At 40.7% G+C, this 14,770-nt stretch overlaps 3 protein-coding genes across 3 annotated transcripts; 2 read left to right on the top strand and 1 right to left on the bottom strand.

Moving 5' to 3' along the window:
• LOC107045330 lies at nucleotides 1-3,272 on the top strand. The gene is made up of 6 exons (XM_015267572.1): nucleotides 1-648; nucleotides 992-1,491; nucleotides 1,834-1,995; nucleotides 2,071-2,452; nucleotides 2,633-3,016; nucleotides 3,094-3,272. Exons 1-6 carry the CDS (start codon nucleotides 97-99, stop codon nucleotides 3,196-3,198), a joined length of 2,085 nt encoding a protein of 694 aa, XP_015123058.1. The 5' UTR covers nucleotides 1-96; the 3' UTR covers nucleotides 3,199-3,272.
• LOC107045331 (mitochondrial ornithine transporter 1) lies at nucleotides 3,028-5,950 on the bottom strand. The gene is made up of 4 exons (XM_015267573.2): nucleotides 5,629-5,950; nucleotides 4,407-4,807; nucleotides 3,924-4,196; nucleotides 3,028-3,765 (listed from the first exon to the last, which is right to left on the bottom strand). The coding sequence occupies exons 1-4, from the start codon at nucleotides 5,711-5,713 to the stop codon at nucleotides 3,586-3,588; spliced, it is 939 nt and encodes a 312-aa protein (XP_015123059.1). The 5' UTR covers nucleotides 5,714-5,950; the 3' UTR covers nucleotides 3,028-3,585.
• A 1,205-nt stretch (nucleotides 5,951-7,155) lies between these two features.
• Nucleotides 7,156-12,833, top strand: LOC107045329 (histone-lysine N-methyltransferase Suv4-20). The gene is made up of 4 exons (XM_015267571.1): nucleotides 7,156-7,472; nucleotides 8,542-8,772; nucleotides 9,246-9,901; nucleotides 10,399-12,833. The coding sequence occupies exons 2-4, from the start codon at nucleotides 8,561-8,563 to the stop codon at nucleotides 12,480-12,482; spliced, it is 2,952 nt and encodes a 983-aa protein (XP_015123057.1). The 5' UTR covers nucleotides 7,156-7,472; nucleotides 8,542-8,560; the 3' UTR covers nucleotides 12,483-12,833.
• Nucleotides 12,834-14,770: the final 1,937 nt, after the last annotated feature.

Raw genomic sequence — 14,770 nt, 5'->3', positions numbered from 1 at the left:
GAACCGAACGTGTGCCAGTGATGAAAACCCAATTTTCCCCGCAAAAGCCACATCGACACTGTTAAAAAACCCTCGAGACCCCCTCAAATCGCCGCAATGTTCGCTCGAAGACTCCGGGTTTTCCTGAAAATTGGCGATAAAAAAACCTTCCTAAGATCTTCACGTGACTATGTGGAACCTAACCTCAAATTCTCGACGATCCCCCCTTCTAAGCCCCTGCAGTTCCCTTCGGGTAGGACCCTGAAGAGGTCCATCTTCTCCACCGAGAAGATCGAGGGCTACTCGAACCTCTCGCAGACGTCAGACCAGCCGGAGAACGCCGACGATGAGGACCCCAGTGAGCACCACCCCATCCACGGGAGCTACAGGAATACCGAGAATCGTCTAGCCTATTCGGTCCTCCGGAACAACCCCCGTTACAAGAAGACGATAGTCCCTCCAATAATCCCAGATGAGAAGTTCCCCGAGGAGACCATCGAGAATATCCTGCGGAAGCAGTGGGCGGCTACCTCAGACGTCTCAGAAGTCATCGAGAACTTCAGGATTCTCTCGTACGACGCCAGATCCAACAACAAAAAATTTACGGATGAACACATAGCAATCCTGGAGAAGCTGACGTCGATCGTGAAGGAACTGCTGACGGACCAGGTAGAGTTTGGCATTGTTATTATTTTTTAGGGGCGGGTGGGGTAAAATGGACACTTTTGACGTTTTTAAAAATATTCATAACTCAGAAACGGATTTATCAATTGAGCTCAGTTTAAGCTCATCACAAAGAGGAATCATTGCTCTTTCAATTGAAAAATAAAATTATTCCATTTCATGAACAATTCAACACTCAGAACATTCAGTGTTGAGAAGAAATTATTCTTTTCATCATAAATGAATTAATTTCATTTCAATCATCACAATTTAATTTTTTTCACAAAATCATTATTAAGATAATGAAAAATGAATAGCAGATATTATTCATTTGCCCGTCTCTGGCCAGATGTGGCTGCTCTTGAGGTACGTGGAGATGTGGTACCCGATGCCCCTTAAGACGAAGCTGAGGGCACTGACAACCCTGGAAGACGCCCTGGACGAGGAGTGCTGGAAGAGAAGTCTCGAGTGGGACGCCAACGATCTCCTGATGACCTGCGACCTCTTCTACCACTTGAGAAGATTGGGGCAGTCGAAATTCACTGGCTACGCCATGAAGAAACTGGGATCCAAGCCCTCGAAAATGTCCTCCGATAACTACCCCCATTACATGTATCTTCTCAATGCTGGGAGGAAACCGCACATCAATATGTACGAGCTTGAGTACCGGCTCGAGGCCATTGTGGAGGAGTTCAACCCTGAGGAGCTCGCCATCATCGCCATGGGGTTCTTCAAGACGGCGACTCTCATCAGGAATCCAGCGCTTTCGGGACATATCATTCAGAAGTGTATTGATAACATGGCAACTCTCGATGAGATTTACATTTCTGCTATTATGAAAATGGCTAGGTAATTATTCGGGACACATCGAAATGTTCTCCATGCATTTTCATATTCTACTTCACTCGAAGAATTTCTACAATAATTCGTGGAAAATTGAATTTATTCTGAAGGCGAATTTGAAAATTAAAAATATTTTCACATCATCTTTTCTCATTTCTGTTTATTTTGCATGAAATAATTTTCATCAAACAATGAATTTTTAATGATGAAATTCCTTGTAAATTTTCGTGAAAACATCGACATTAATCATGATTTCTATTATTTCCCATTACTGGATTGCTTTTTGCTAAATCTTCACATGGAAAAATGAAAAAGTTTTGTACCATCTCCATTATTTTTATTTTTCAGACTCAGTGTACATCTGAGGGACCGAGAAATATTGAGAGGTCTCTTACGTCGTTTTAAAATTCGAATCAACACGATTTCAACAGCGTGTCTTGTCCACACTGCGCACACTGGTTCCGCCACCCTAGTCTACGAGAAAGAAGTCATGGATTTAATCATGAATGAGTGAGAAAGTTTCATTCATTCATTGCAGAGATAATAATTCGATGAATTAACTTATAATCAATTATTCCCCAACAGATTAGTGAAAAGAGGTCTCTCCGATGCGAGACTGAAAGACATCGAGAGAATCCTCTTCAGCCTGATGATATTCAATTACCCCAAAGATTTTCCCCTCTACGAAATGGCCGTCGAAGAATTGAGGAATCCTGTCCGCACGACTGAACGCAAGAAATTCGCTATTACGTACGCCTGTTCCCTGATGTACCTCTCCCTTGCGGACATTTATCCCCTGGATATCATAAATAGCATCATGAATCCTGAATATCTAAAGGAAGTTTATCGAAATAATGCATTCAAAATTGGGCGGGAGTATCTGACTCTCGAGTGTGGGCTCAAATTGGAAGTGCCTGAGTATGAAGGACCATTTTTACCCGAGAGAATTTACAATTATTTGGCCAAGGTATGATTTTTTGGAAAACTAATTAAATTATTCAATGAGTTTCAACATAACTCCAATAGAATTTTACAGTTTCAACAGAAATTCTCATATTTTCGTCTTCATGAAATGAAATGAGAACTTGAACAGAAATTTTGGGACTATTATCCTGTTTCCCTCAGCATAACGATAATTTCCTTGCAGAGATATGCATCTGGTGTTGTCTGGAGAGACGATCCTTTGACACAGACCCAAACGTATCACAAATTCTTGTTTGAAGTAGTGCATTATCTGAAGGCCATTGTGGGTGAGAATAATTATTTCATCGACCAAGTCCTCCCCCAGTACCAGAGAGGCGACATAATCCTCTGCATGGACTCCCAGAATAACTTCATATCACCTGAGGAAATGCTGCTGAAGTGCCCCCAATTCAGGCTGAAATTCACTCCAGAGCGCACGAAGAATTACAAATGGTTTGCGGTGGTTCTAGCGTCTCACAATCATATGTTCAGGGAGAGTACGTTACTGAGTGGTACCTCCAACGCCAAATTGAGGCACTTGACGAGGGCTGGATACACCCCAATAACGGTAAATCATTCTTACACGACATTTGTCAATTTATTATTGTCAACCACCAGCTCAAACATCAATTACAATTATTTTAGATCATGTTGTCAACGTGGACGAAGTTCAAGGAGGCCGAACGACAAGAATTCCTCCGAGATGTATTAACAGAGCACATTAACAATAAAGAACATACTTCGTCTTAAATGTTAAATGTTTGTACAAATCTTCATGAGTTGCATAAAACTATTTTATTGTATACACTGATGAAATACGAAAATTGGATGAAAAATTATAAATTCTTTTTTTTATTCTGAAGAATGGAATTGTTGCTGTTGAAAACACCTGCATCATGATTTTTCAGTCATGAATGGAATATGAAACTAAAAGAAAAATACATACTGATGAAAAAATGTCATGCACATCAATTGCTGCCAAAGTATGCATCTCACTGCATTGGATTGTTCATGAGTGAGATCAGAGCCTGAGGAATTAATCTTCGTCTCTTCCTGGAAGAGATGTTTTCATCGACGAGATGAGCCTGCACTCAGTCGATTTCACGTAGCAGAATTCAAACTAATTATTCAATCGGGTCAGACACCCAGGAGTGACTGCAAGTGCTTCCTCGAGTACTCGTATGTCACGAAGAGGGTGGCAGTGGCTGGTATCGTCCTTATGAGAGTTGGCTTCAATCCATTGTAGAGAGCACCTGCTCCCTCTTTTCTCACGATGTCTTTCATGATGACTAATGCTGGTTCTGATAAATTTTGAACCTGGAAATGTTGAATCGAATTGTGAACACAAATTCAGTATTTTCGGTTTGATTTTTCTTCATATTTTCCGTGTTTTGCATAATCTCTTTATCGAGATAATTTTCTCACTATAGGTCAATTAAAGATGTTTTATTTGCATTATGGCGCGAATATCTCACCTGTATTCGACTCTTCACAACATCAGCAGGGAAAATGACGAGCCACAGTACAGTACCACCAACTGCACCAGCTATCATAGTCTTCTGCCATCCAATGTCCTCTCGACTCTGACCCGGTTTCGCCAATAGTTCCCTGGTCGCCTCATATCCACCGAAGAAGAAGAAGTATCCCGGCATCTCTCGGGCTATCGTTGAAGACAGCCCCCGGAATAATCCAGTGAAGCCATTCTGGCGAACTATGTCCCTTGTCAGACGCCATGGCCCTATTCGTTTCTGAAAGAGATGGAGAATACATCAATTGGAAAACCGATTCCCATCGAAATGCTCGATGGAAAATATTTCATTGAAAAAATTAATTGACTTCAATAAAGTGAAAAAAACTTGGAAAATTTCTGTCGAGGAATTTCTGTGGAAAATGTCTCAATAGAAAAAGTTGTAGCAATCACGAGGGGAAGAAATGCGGAAAAAACTGAATGCACTTACAATTTTCTTGCCAGCATTCAACTCTAGCGACTGGACTTCTCTCATAGCTTGCAGCCGACATTTGATGAGTTCTGTTGGGCACAATGTCAATGACGAAAAAAAAGCTGCAAAGAATCCTGCACTCGCGTTTCCAAATGCATTGAGCTCCTCAACTTTTTGTTTCCCTGTTAAATGTGCAATGGCACTCTGACATGCCCCGTAAGCAGCGAAGAGAACTGAATTCTCAGCGACATTAGCTACAACTGCGGGGGCAGTGCCAGCGTAGAGACCCCTGGCTATTCCATCCTGTCTGAAAGTCTTGAGAAAACAGTCTGCCATCCCTTTGTACAGATCTGGAAATGTCTGCATCTTGACTTTGACTGTGTCGAGGGGCTGTCCGACATAAACGAGGGCAATTCCACCTGAATAAATTGATTAATCGTGGTCAATAATGGTTTTAGGGGAAAAGGGGAGGGCAATTAAAGTGCCTTAAAGAGGACAAACCAATCCCCCAATAACTATGAATGCATTAGAAGTCATGAATTTTTGGTTTTCTCACAAAAAAGGGCCTCAGAAAATGTAATAATTTCGTTACTCAATTTATCATCATCACTGATAATTAGGTGATCGATTGAACAAAATGTATCATCTGAGAATTCTTTCATTGATCACTTCAATATCTCGAGTTTGCAGTCGAAGTTCCTGGTAATGATGTCAAGATAAAGCAGGGAAAATACTGAACTGATAAAACGATAACTAACGGGTGAATCTGGAGAAAAAAAGTATCCGAAGCTATCACTTCACAAGAAAGTTTATGTCGTATTCTAAAAACTGCTTTTGAAATATTCAACTGTCAATTCATATGAAATTTCAAAAATTCAATAAAAATTTAAATATGAAATCAAGTTAATGTTCGATTTTTCGTACATATGTATCAATTCGCTGCGTTTAATGAATTATTAAATTGTGAAAGAAACTCCAAATGACAATTTCGATAATTCGTATGCAATTGTCAATCAATTCCAATAAATTAACAATTATTACTCCAAATTATTGATTTTTAGTTCTTCACAATTTCTCATTTCAATCGTCAATTGTTATCAGAGCAGGCACGTACCTGTGCCGTCTCCGCTAACACAAAACAACGTAGAATGTAAAAAATTATGGTAATTCCCAATAATAACAGGAAGACACGTTGGAAAATCCAAACCAACAAATAAGAAGTGATGCAATGGGTATTTACCAAGGGAACCGGCAACAAAGTCGATGATTCCCGTTTTCACGTGTTTTATTTTGTCTGCGGGACTCTCCACAGCCTCCATGGCCATAATTGATCAGCTGACACTCGATAACACCCTCGAGAAACGATCAATGAGTCTTCTGGAGGGCTCGGGAATGAGCACGTGTCTTTAATGTCAGGCCGGGGAGGCTATACATGCACCACTGATTCCGGCTCGGGGAAGATACACTATCTCTGGCCCACCAACGCTTATCACCAATCATAGTCCAACTGAATTGAACTGAATCATCATCTCCCTTCAGCCCAAGTAGAGGGGAGTGTGCAGTTCAATTCAACCGCAGTGAAGTGGGGGGAGAATCGAAGGAAGAGTGATTTTCAGTCGAATATTCACATGTGGGAGTGCCCGGTGTGCGCATGCGCAGTGACCTCCAACGTGTCTATTTCATGGTCACGTGGAGTGCGCATGCGAAATTCAAGTATGAATTGAGATTAATGAACTCAGCTGATCGGGGATCAATCCGAGAAATTCATTCAAATTTCTATTCAGTCGACATTCAACAGAAAATGATGTTTAATTTTTTGTAAGCTAATTTTTTTGGGGCTGTCATGTTTTTTCTTGTGACCATTGTGAACAATTAAATTAAATTCAACAATTGAAAATGAACGGTCGGAATTTCGCTTTAATGTTGATAACTCGAGTTTTGAGCCAACCTTAGTATTCATTGTTATACCTTCCGCCTGGATGCGGCGTCTAGATTCAGCTTTTTTCCGACGTTTCGCAAACATTTCAGTCTGCATCATTGCGCCAATGTGTTTCCTCGGAATTTTCAAACAAATTTCCTGTTCAAAGTTATTAAGGTTTTTCAAACGTCCTCCGAGTCTCCATTTTGTAAGTTCCTCACTCCACAATCCCATTTTTTGCTGAATAAAGTTGTTCTCTAAAATTCTCTAGAACATGTCTTAAGAATCGGAGGAGAAAGTTGAAGAATGTTGCGCAGAATCTGCAAAAAACGCAATTTTAATAGAATTTCTCAGAGAAAGCCCCAGTTTTTTCCATTAAATTTCTCCACATGACGCACACGTAGACGTGTTATTATTTACAATTCCCTCAGCCCCGTCTTCCCAATAAAATCCGCCCACTCCACCCAAATTTCCCAATAAATCAAACGCCCTCGATATCAAACATCACCATCTTGACGCGGAGGTGGTTGCCAGGCGACAGCTGGGACCCAACGGCGTTCGGTCGCCATAGTAACGCAGGTGTGCCACCAAAAATCAGTCAAAAAATTCTCCAGACGCAGTATTCGTCTGAAAAAATCCCCAAACATGGCCAACAACCTCAGACCGCCCCCGATTTCCCTCAACCGCCCCCAAAATGCCCAATCCCACCCTCATTTTCCGCCAAACCCCCCGGAAAACTGATGGTCAGACCAACTTCAAAGAAATAATCCCCAGGAATAATAATTCCAAAACCTCCCGAATCCTCCTAAAATCCCTAGCCCCAACATGTTTCTCGGTAATCCACGAAACATGACGTATATACGCGATCTTGTGGTAGTTCCTCACCACCAATAATCCATCACCGCTAATAAAAATAAAGCGAACAAACTCCATCGATCAATAATACAATCTCAATTGTCCAGATGATTCAGCAGTGAAAAAAATCCTGAACTAATCCTGAATTACCCACAAAGCCTGGACATCAGAATCGACAAGAGGCCTCGCGAGTGTGCGTGTCTCGGTCAATCTGCCATGATAGGTCGGAGCGCGTCCCCTTCGCGACCCGAAAAAGTCGATGAATAAACCACGAAATGCAGGAGCTCCTCTGTGAGGAGCAGCACTTTATGGTGAGTTGATTAATCTCGAGGTAATTATGATCGGTTCGAGGTGACATTTCGGGTGAATCGATTGGCCATTGGGGGGACATTCGGGGGTTTATGGATTTGTATGGGGAGAGTGTTCCGTCAGCGGCCATTAGCATTTCGGGGCATGGTCGACAGACTTTCGTGTTGAATTGTCAAAATTCGGGGGCTCCTGCCAGTGTTGAGGATTGTTCCTCGTTGATGGCGAGGTTAAAGCCCAATAATCGCTGATGACGTGAGCTCCTTGTCACGGGGTTCGATACGTCGTTCTCGTACGTTTCAAACGACCTGTTCTTTTTTTTCGTCTCAACAATTCAACGCTTCTTCTCCCTGTGGTGATGTTCGTGAGTTTGTTAATTAGTCGGTAATTGGGGGGCTGGGGATGGGGAGTTGATGAGGGGTCGGGGGGTTCGGGGTCCAACGGGAATGCGAGATTGGTCGGGGGGTTTTAAATGAGGTTTTGGTGATCCGTTGGTTGGAGCTGCATTGTTGATTTGTCTCGCATCGGTTTGTTGTTAATTTATTTTTGTCTCGGGGAGTTTGAGCCGTTGTGTTGGCAGGGGACGGGAGTTTGGAAGGTTTGGGGGGGATTTTTGATTCTTGGCACGAAGCTGATTTTGAGGTTTACTGAAATCTGGCTCGTAAGGGTTTTGGGAGACTATTTGGAGAGCATTTGTAAATGGAAATTTCTCTTGACATTTCTTCTTGAAAACAGCCATTAATGAGGTGATTGAACGTTTTGGAAATGGTTAATTATCTCGTTAACGATTGATTTAAAGGTTAAAATCAAGACTTTGTAGAGCTGAAGAAATTTCCAATATAAATCGTTTTCTGGGTTTTTTAGGCAAAGGCATATTAATGAGATAATTGAACAATGCGGAATTGATTGAAGACTTTGTAATAGAGGACTCTAAAGAATTCGTAAACAGAATTTTTTCATGAATTTTTTTCTCAAGACCACGCATTAATTAATTAATTGATTGATCAGTTATCTCATGAGCATGTTATTTTTTGCTGAAAACTATTTCGTGCTCGAATGAAAACTTTTTTTCAGTGAGTGTAAGGGTTGCAGAATGGTGGTGGATAGTCTTTCAGTTCAGGGGTCGGCAGCGACAGTGAGGAAGCACGAGCGTAGACTCGGTGGCATGGTGGGAAATAAGATGCAGCCAAACGGTACTGCCGGTGGCGGTATGACGCCCAAGGAATTGTGTGACAACGACGATCTTGCCACTTCACTTGTGCTCGATCCGTACCTGGGCTTTGTCACCCACAAAATGAACATTAGGTATTTCAATCACTCATACAACAATCGAATTGCATTGATTTCGGTGAATGTCAAGTCGTTTATTAAAATGGCAAGTTCATTCGATGTCAATGTAATTCATCATTGATAGTTTTATTTTCATTTAATGATTTTTCATTTGCGCAAGGAGAATGAGGAATTTCCACGTTGTGATTCAAAAATCACTTAATTTCTTCAAAATTTAACGTACAGTTTTTAAAATTGTCACAATGGGTTTTAAAATTCAAGCAGTCATTGAAAAATGAAAAACCGCTTGAAGAAAACTCAATTTTTCAGAACTTCCAAGATGAATAAGTTTTTCCATGAATCATATTCCAGAACTCAGGTTAATTTCATTAACGATTTGATTCGGAAATCAGGAAAAATCGTCATTAGCTTGTCTTTCTAACGGATTCATATCTTCTGAAATCCAAACATCCCAATGCTTTAACGAAATCTTAACAAATGTGTTCCAGGTATCGACCATTGAAGGCAAACAGGGACGAGCTTCGAAAGATAATAACGGATTTCATTCAGGCCCAGAACTACGAGAAAACATACAAAAAATTGATGGGTGGGGATTGGGGGGCGAGACTGCCGCACACAAAATCCAAACAACAACAGATTAATTTACAAGGCCATGTCTATCGTTATCTCAGGGTTTTCGACAAAGACTCGGGCTTTGCAATCGAGCCGTGCTACAGGTACTCCCTGGAGGGTCAGAAGGGTGCGAAAATATGTGCCACACGTAAATGGCTGAAGCACGATAAAATCCCCTGTCTCGTTGGTTGTATCGCTGAACTGAGTGAGAAAGAGGAGGCTGCCCTTTTGCATCCTGGTAAAAACGATTTTTCCGTTATGTTCAGCTGTAGAAAAAATTGTGCACAGCTGTGGCTTGGTCCAGCTGCATACATTAATCACGATTGTCGGGCCAATTGTAAATTTGTGGCAACTGGTCGTGATACTGCCTGTGTTAAAGTACTGAGGGATATTGAAATTGGCGAGGAGATAACTTGTTTTTATGGGGAGGACTTTTTTGGCGATGGCAATTGCTTCTGCGAGTGCGAAACTTGCGAGAGGCGGGGCACTGGGGCATTTGCCAGTCAAAAGCCCGGGGATGAGTTGTCGACAGGTATCTTTTTTCCTTTATTTTCCATTGAATAATGTTTACGACGAAATGATTAACTCTAATATCAATTTTCATTCAAATTATTAGTACTAATTATTGTTAGTAATTCCTGCAAGTCGAGACATTTTTTGTGTCTAAACCACTTGTTATCGAGATGATTCAACAATTCAGTTGCGAAATGGCGAAACGAGATGAGTTAATTTAATTTGAAAATGGCCAAATACTTTTGTTATTTTTTTCGTTGGAATAATCTTTAATATTGTTAAAAAATCTTAGAATAATTGGATTTAAACTTGCCGTTTCCTTTTTTTCCGTATTGGTTTTTTCGTACTCATCGCAAAAAATTTTAACAGTGTAAATACAAATGAATATGAATAATTTTTTATGTCAACTTTACTCGGCATCTCGTTCCCTCATTTCATCATAAAATGAAGGCATCAAGGACAGTTCTCCTCTCCTGTTATATTTCCAAAACGATATTTTTCTGGTTTGATTTCCAGGCTACCGTCTGCGAGAGACGGACAACCGAATAAATCGAACAAAACACCGGCAGCAGCCGCCGAGCTCCAACAAACAAGTGGACAGCGCCCTGACGGAGCGAAACGCAGTCCTAGTTGGTAACGCAGCAGTGGCCCCCCAGTCCCTGAGCATGAAGGAGTTACGACGCAAGGGACTAACGAAGTACGACGCAGAGCTCCTGATAGCGCAGGGCTGTCGTTTCTCGGACATAGCCCAGCAGCAGCCACTGTCCCTGGACGATGGCACCAACTCAACTCCAGCATCACGACCACATCCGTCCCCTATGAATGCCCATGGCACGAGGAATCTCCGCAACAAACAATCCACCAAAACCGAAGCCAACAACAACAACAACAGTGGAAACGTCAAGAATGGCCAGAGTCTCAGGGCCTCGAGACTCCAAAGAAGAACAGAGACGAAACGTACACGTGCCAGTGTAGACGAACGTCCAGCCCCACTAGCCGACAACAATCGTGATACTGATGTCAATCACCATAAGAATGAATACGAGAGAATAAGCATCACAAGATTCAGTGACGAGTCCAAAGAGAATCCCGGTGACTCGAGAATTCACGACACAAATGCGAAAATCGATGGCAAAATCAATCGGACTTGTTCAGTGTTGTCGAAAAATTCCGACTTCGATGATTTGAATTCAAAGAGTGAAAATACCAATTTAATTGTTGATAAAGAGATTGAGGAGTCATCACAAAATTGGAGAAATCCAGCGACAGTTTCTCTCAATGGAATGAGCAAGAGACGAAAGTCAATTCAGTCTTGTGGGGATTCGAGGGACATTGAGCACCGAAAATCACCAGCGCACGGTGAAACCCCGAGGAAATCGAACTTTGGACAGGTCGAGGGACAAACAGGGAACTCCGAGGGTGAGGAGTTCATAAATGCTGCCAAGACTGCACCTATGGAGAGCGAATTCTCCAAGGGTTTCAATGGTACGCATCCTGCCAAGAAGAGCCTGGATAAAATCAATAACATTCAGAACGATTGCACTAGGATAATCGAGGAAAAATGCCTTGAGATTCGGCGAGAAGTGGACGGAATCCTGGGTAACAGTGACGATTACGAAATGGATTACAGTGATGATAAATGTGAGAACGTGGACGAACAGCTGATGACAGTGAAAGACTCGAGTTCGAACAAATCTGAAGACTCCAGAAGTTTAACTCTCAAAAGATCAGAGGACACACCTGAATTACTCCAGCAAACGACTCCAAAATCCAGGAGAAGAAACAAACGTTGTCGTGGGGGAGTGACAAAGTCCAGAAAACGAAAGCTCATTGCTGACATCAATGCTAAAGATGATTCGAACCCCTCCAAGGGTCGAGGGGAGGTGAAGGTGAATGGCAGACTGACGAGGAGTTCGAAGAGGGATCAGAAGGTGACGACGAGTGTAGTTGGAGCTGGTGACGACGACTCAGGGATCCAGGGAGACATCTACGAGTTCAACGAGAAGGAGAGTAACCCAGAGGAGACGGAGGTAATCGGGAGAACCAAGCAGGAGAGCCACGAGGACCCCAGTGAAAGCAGACTCCAGGAGTTTAGTAAACTCGAGGCACCAGTTCTGGTGGCTGAGAAGCCATGGCCCACGAAAAAGGACGAGGCCAGGCACTCCAGGGAGCCTTCATTCGAGCCAACCGAGAATCAGTACAGATCAAACGTTAAAGATTGTATTCTCAAGAAGCCTCATCCCCCTCCCCCAGAGAATTGTCACTGGCAGGCAGAGACTCGTTGCAGGGAATGCCCCATCACTCCAGAACGTCCTGGTGGACGTTTAAAGCTCACGCTCCGCATGAAACGTTCACCAATTCTCGATGATATCGTTGAGTCTGGCACGAGTCTCAGTGAAGACAGCTATGAGCCTGAGTACGAGGTGCTCAGGGTCGAGGGAGTCGAGAGCTCGAGACGAAAGAAAAAACACAAAACTCGTGATCGCGAGAGACGACATAAAAAACGGGAAATACATCTCGATCCACCTCCACCACCCATGAAGAGACTCCGACTCATCTTTGGGAATGAAACACACACCATTGATCTGCCACACTCTTAACGATTCACCTCTGGTTAAATTAATGATGGGCAAACTTGAGGTTTAATCGTTTATCGAGTCATCGAGGGGCGGCAGGATCACTTGTTTTTTATAAATATTGCAGGTACATCTGCAATTCGAAGGGAAAAATACTTCAATTATACTATTGTACAATAGTATTAACGTGGAAATAAATAACAGCTTGAGCTGTTTAGGTAGAAATTAGTATTACTTATGTACTCGAGAGAATTACAGAGGCAAATTCAGGAAATTTAATGGTTAAAGGAAACTACTGAATCGATTTCTGATATCATTAAAATTGTACATAGCGATTACGTTAAGTAAAGAAATCGTACGACAAGTGTGGATTAACGGATTGTGTTGAAACGTTTTTCTCACGGTGAGGAGGAGGGAATATTCTGTTGTGGATATTATTATACGCAGGAGAAAATTTCATAGAAACAGTGGGGATTTGATGGAAAATTGAACTTCTATTAAAAAATCTATTAGCTTTTAGTCGAAAATGTCCGATGGAATCTCATATTTCTACACAACTCTTTCTAGTCAAACATTTTCTGTAGGAATTCCTGGATATGAATCCTCCAAGTTTTTTCGACTCTATTTTTCTCTTCTCTTCATAAAAAAAACAATTAAACAAAAAAATCTGGAACATTTGAGCCGAGGGATTTCTGCAGAAAATATTTCAATGAAATAAGTTGTGTAGGTAAATCGAATTCTATTATTTTTTTCTGTAGAATATTTTCCATTGACCATTTGCATCGAAAAAAAAACATGCAGATAACATAACTAATAGAAAATTCAATAGAATTTTACTTTTCGTTTTTCTGCTAAATTTTTTCGAACGTATAATGTCCCTCTTTGAACGGAAAACGCTTGGGTGTCGCCATGACGCGCATCTGCTTCTCATAACGGTCAGTTCGTACTTCAATTATCGATTTTCATAACTGAAGTTTTATCGATCACATTTGGAAATTAAATAATTGAAATTCAATGAAAAATGCATGAATTTAATTAAAATGAAAAATTGTGTGAGTTGCACACGTAATTCTGGTCTCTCTGGACATTTAATTTGCTTTTATCTCTTACTGAAAGAAATTCCTACAGTTTAAATGATCAATAAATATTACGGAAATTCTCCTTCGCTCGTGCAATAGAATTAATCCCATGAACGTATAAATAATTATAAATAAAATTCAGTGAAGTAATTGAATGCGATGTAAAAAGAATCTTTTAGAGTTTGAGAAAACCTAAAATTTAGAAACTTAGATTTTTCCTGGAAAAAGATTATCCACTTTTTCCCCCCAACTCTATGATATGATGAAATGATGAAAAACGTTTGTGATATACTATTACTGTACCACCTAAAATATCTTTGTTCCGAGTGATTGAGAAATGCTGTAGCTATTCAAATTCACTTTTTTTCAACTAATTCGCGATTAAAGGAGTATCTATGGGAAAATTTATGAGAAAAATCTAATGCTTTCTAGTGTTTTTTTGGAATTTTGTTGAAGATCATGCAATTTCTATTCAACTGTGTCATTTTTTTTTAAATATTGCATCAAGGAAAGTTCAATGTTTTTTTATTTTTCTATAGAAATTCTTCGGCATGAATTCTTCAAGCTTTCTACGCTGTTTTTTTTATCTGTTTCTGAGAACAAAATCCCAAAGAAAATTGTTAATTTGGTGGCAAGAATTCTTATACAAAAATCCGAAAAAACGTAAGACATAATTTCACAATTGTCGACAGAATTGTAATAGAAATTTAACAAAATTTCTCATAGAAAGCCCTGGGTTTTTCTATTAATTTTTTAAATATGTGTAACAGGGAATTCAATTCATTGGGTGAGGGATAAATCAGATGAATCAACATCGAAATGATTTTTCAATGAATATCTCTCCTGCAAAACTGATTTTCGAATGAAATTGCCTCATCTCGTTTTGATCACAAGCTCATCACAAGGTCGATTCAGCGTGAAAATTGGGGGTAATCTCGTCGGTAATTTCATGTCTTTGCCAAACTAGTTGCATAGAATTTTTTCACTATTAAAAATCCCGGTGAACTCGGAGTAATTACGGAGGAGAATGCCCGCGCATTCGACTTACCTCTTTTATCCATTCATTTTCTATTTCAAGAAAGAAGAAAAAAAATAAAATCGGTCGTTTATCAAGAACAACTCACACCTGTTTTTCCGAGGTAAATTAATTTTCTCTCACTGCCATTAGATGAATTTTTAATTGTTATATAGAATGATTATTATAAATCAGTTTTCATTATCACGCTTAAAAGT

This window comes from Diachasma alloeum, unplaced genomic scaffold, assembly GCF_001412515.2.
Source record: "Diachasma alloeum isolate Michigan unplaced genomic scaffold, Dall2.0 Dall_scaffold_00914, whole genome shotgun sequence".
Lineage (NCBI taxonomy): Eukaryota > Metazoa > Arthropoda > Insecta > Hymenoptera > Braconidae > Diachasma > Diachasma alloeum.
The sequence above is the reverse complement of the archived record's forward strand: the minus strand, read 5'-3'. Positions and strand labels throughout refer to the sequence as shown.

Excerpts from the sequence above, each read along its gene's own strand:
- LOC107045331 (XM_015267573.2), bottom strand. The coding sequence starts at position 5,713 with ATGGCCATGGAGGCTGTGGAGAGTCCCGCAGACAAAATAAAACACGTG. Across the intron at positions 4,197-4,406 it reads TGAATGCTGGCAAGAAAATT|AAACGAATAGGGCCATGGCG; the intron begins GTAAGTGCATTC and ends CATCTCTTTCAG. Across the intron at positions 3,766-3,923 it reads TTGTGAAGAGTCGAATACAG|GTTCAAAATTTATCAGAACC; the intron begins GTGAGATATTCG and ends CAACATTTCCAG.
- LOC107045329 (XM_015267571.1), top strand. The coding sequence starts at position 8,561 with ATGGTGGTGGATAGTCTTTCAGTTCAGGGGTCGGCAGCGACAGTGAGG. Across the intron at positions 8,773-9,245 it reads ACCCACAAAATGAACATTAG|GTATCGACCATTGAAGGCAA; the intron begins GTATTTCAATCA and ends AATGTGTTCCAG. Across the intron at positions 9,902-10,398 it reads CGGGGATGAGTTGTCGACAG|GCTACCGTCTGCGAGAGACG; the intron begins GTATCTTTTTTC and ends TTTGATTTCCAG.
- LOC107045330 (XM_015267572.1), top strand. The coding sequence starts at position 97 with ATGTTCGCTCGAAGACTCCGGGTTTTCCTGAAAATTGGCGATAAAAAA. Across the intron at positions 1,492-1,833 it reads GCTATTATGAAAATGGCTAG|ACTCAGTGTACATCTGAGGG; the intron begins GTAATTATTCGG and ends TTTATTTTTCAG. Across the intron at positions 2,453-2,632 it reads TTTACAATTATTTGGCCAAG|AGATATGCATCTGGTGTTGT; the intron begins GTATGATTTTTT and ends ATTTCCTTGCAG.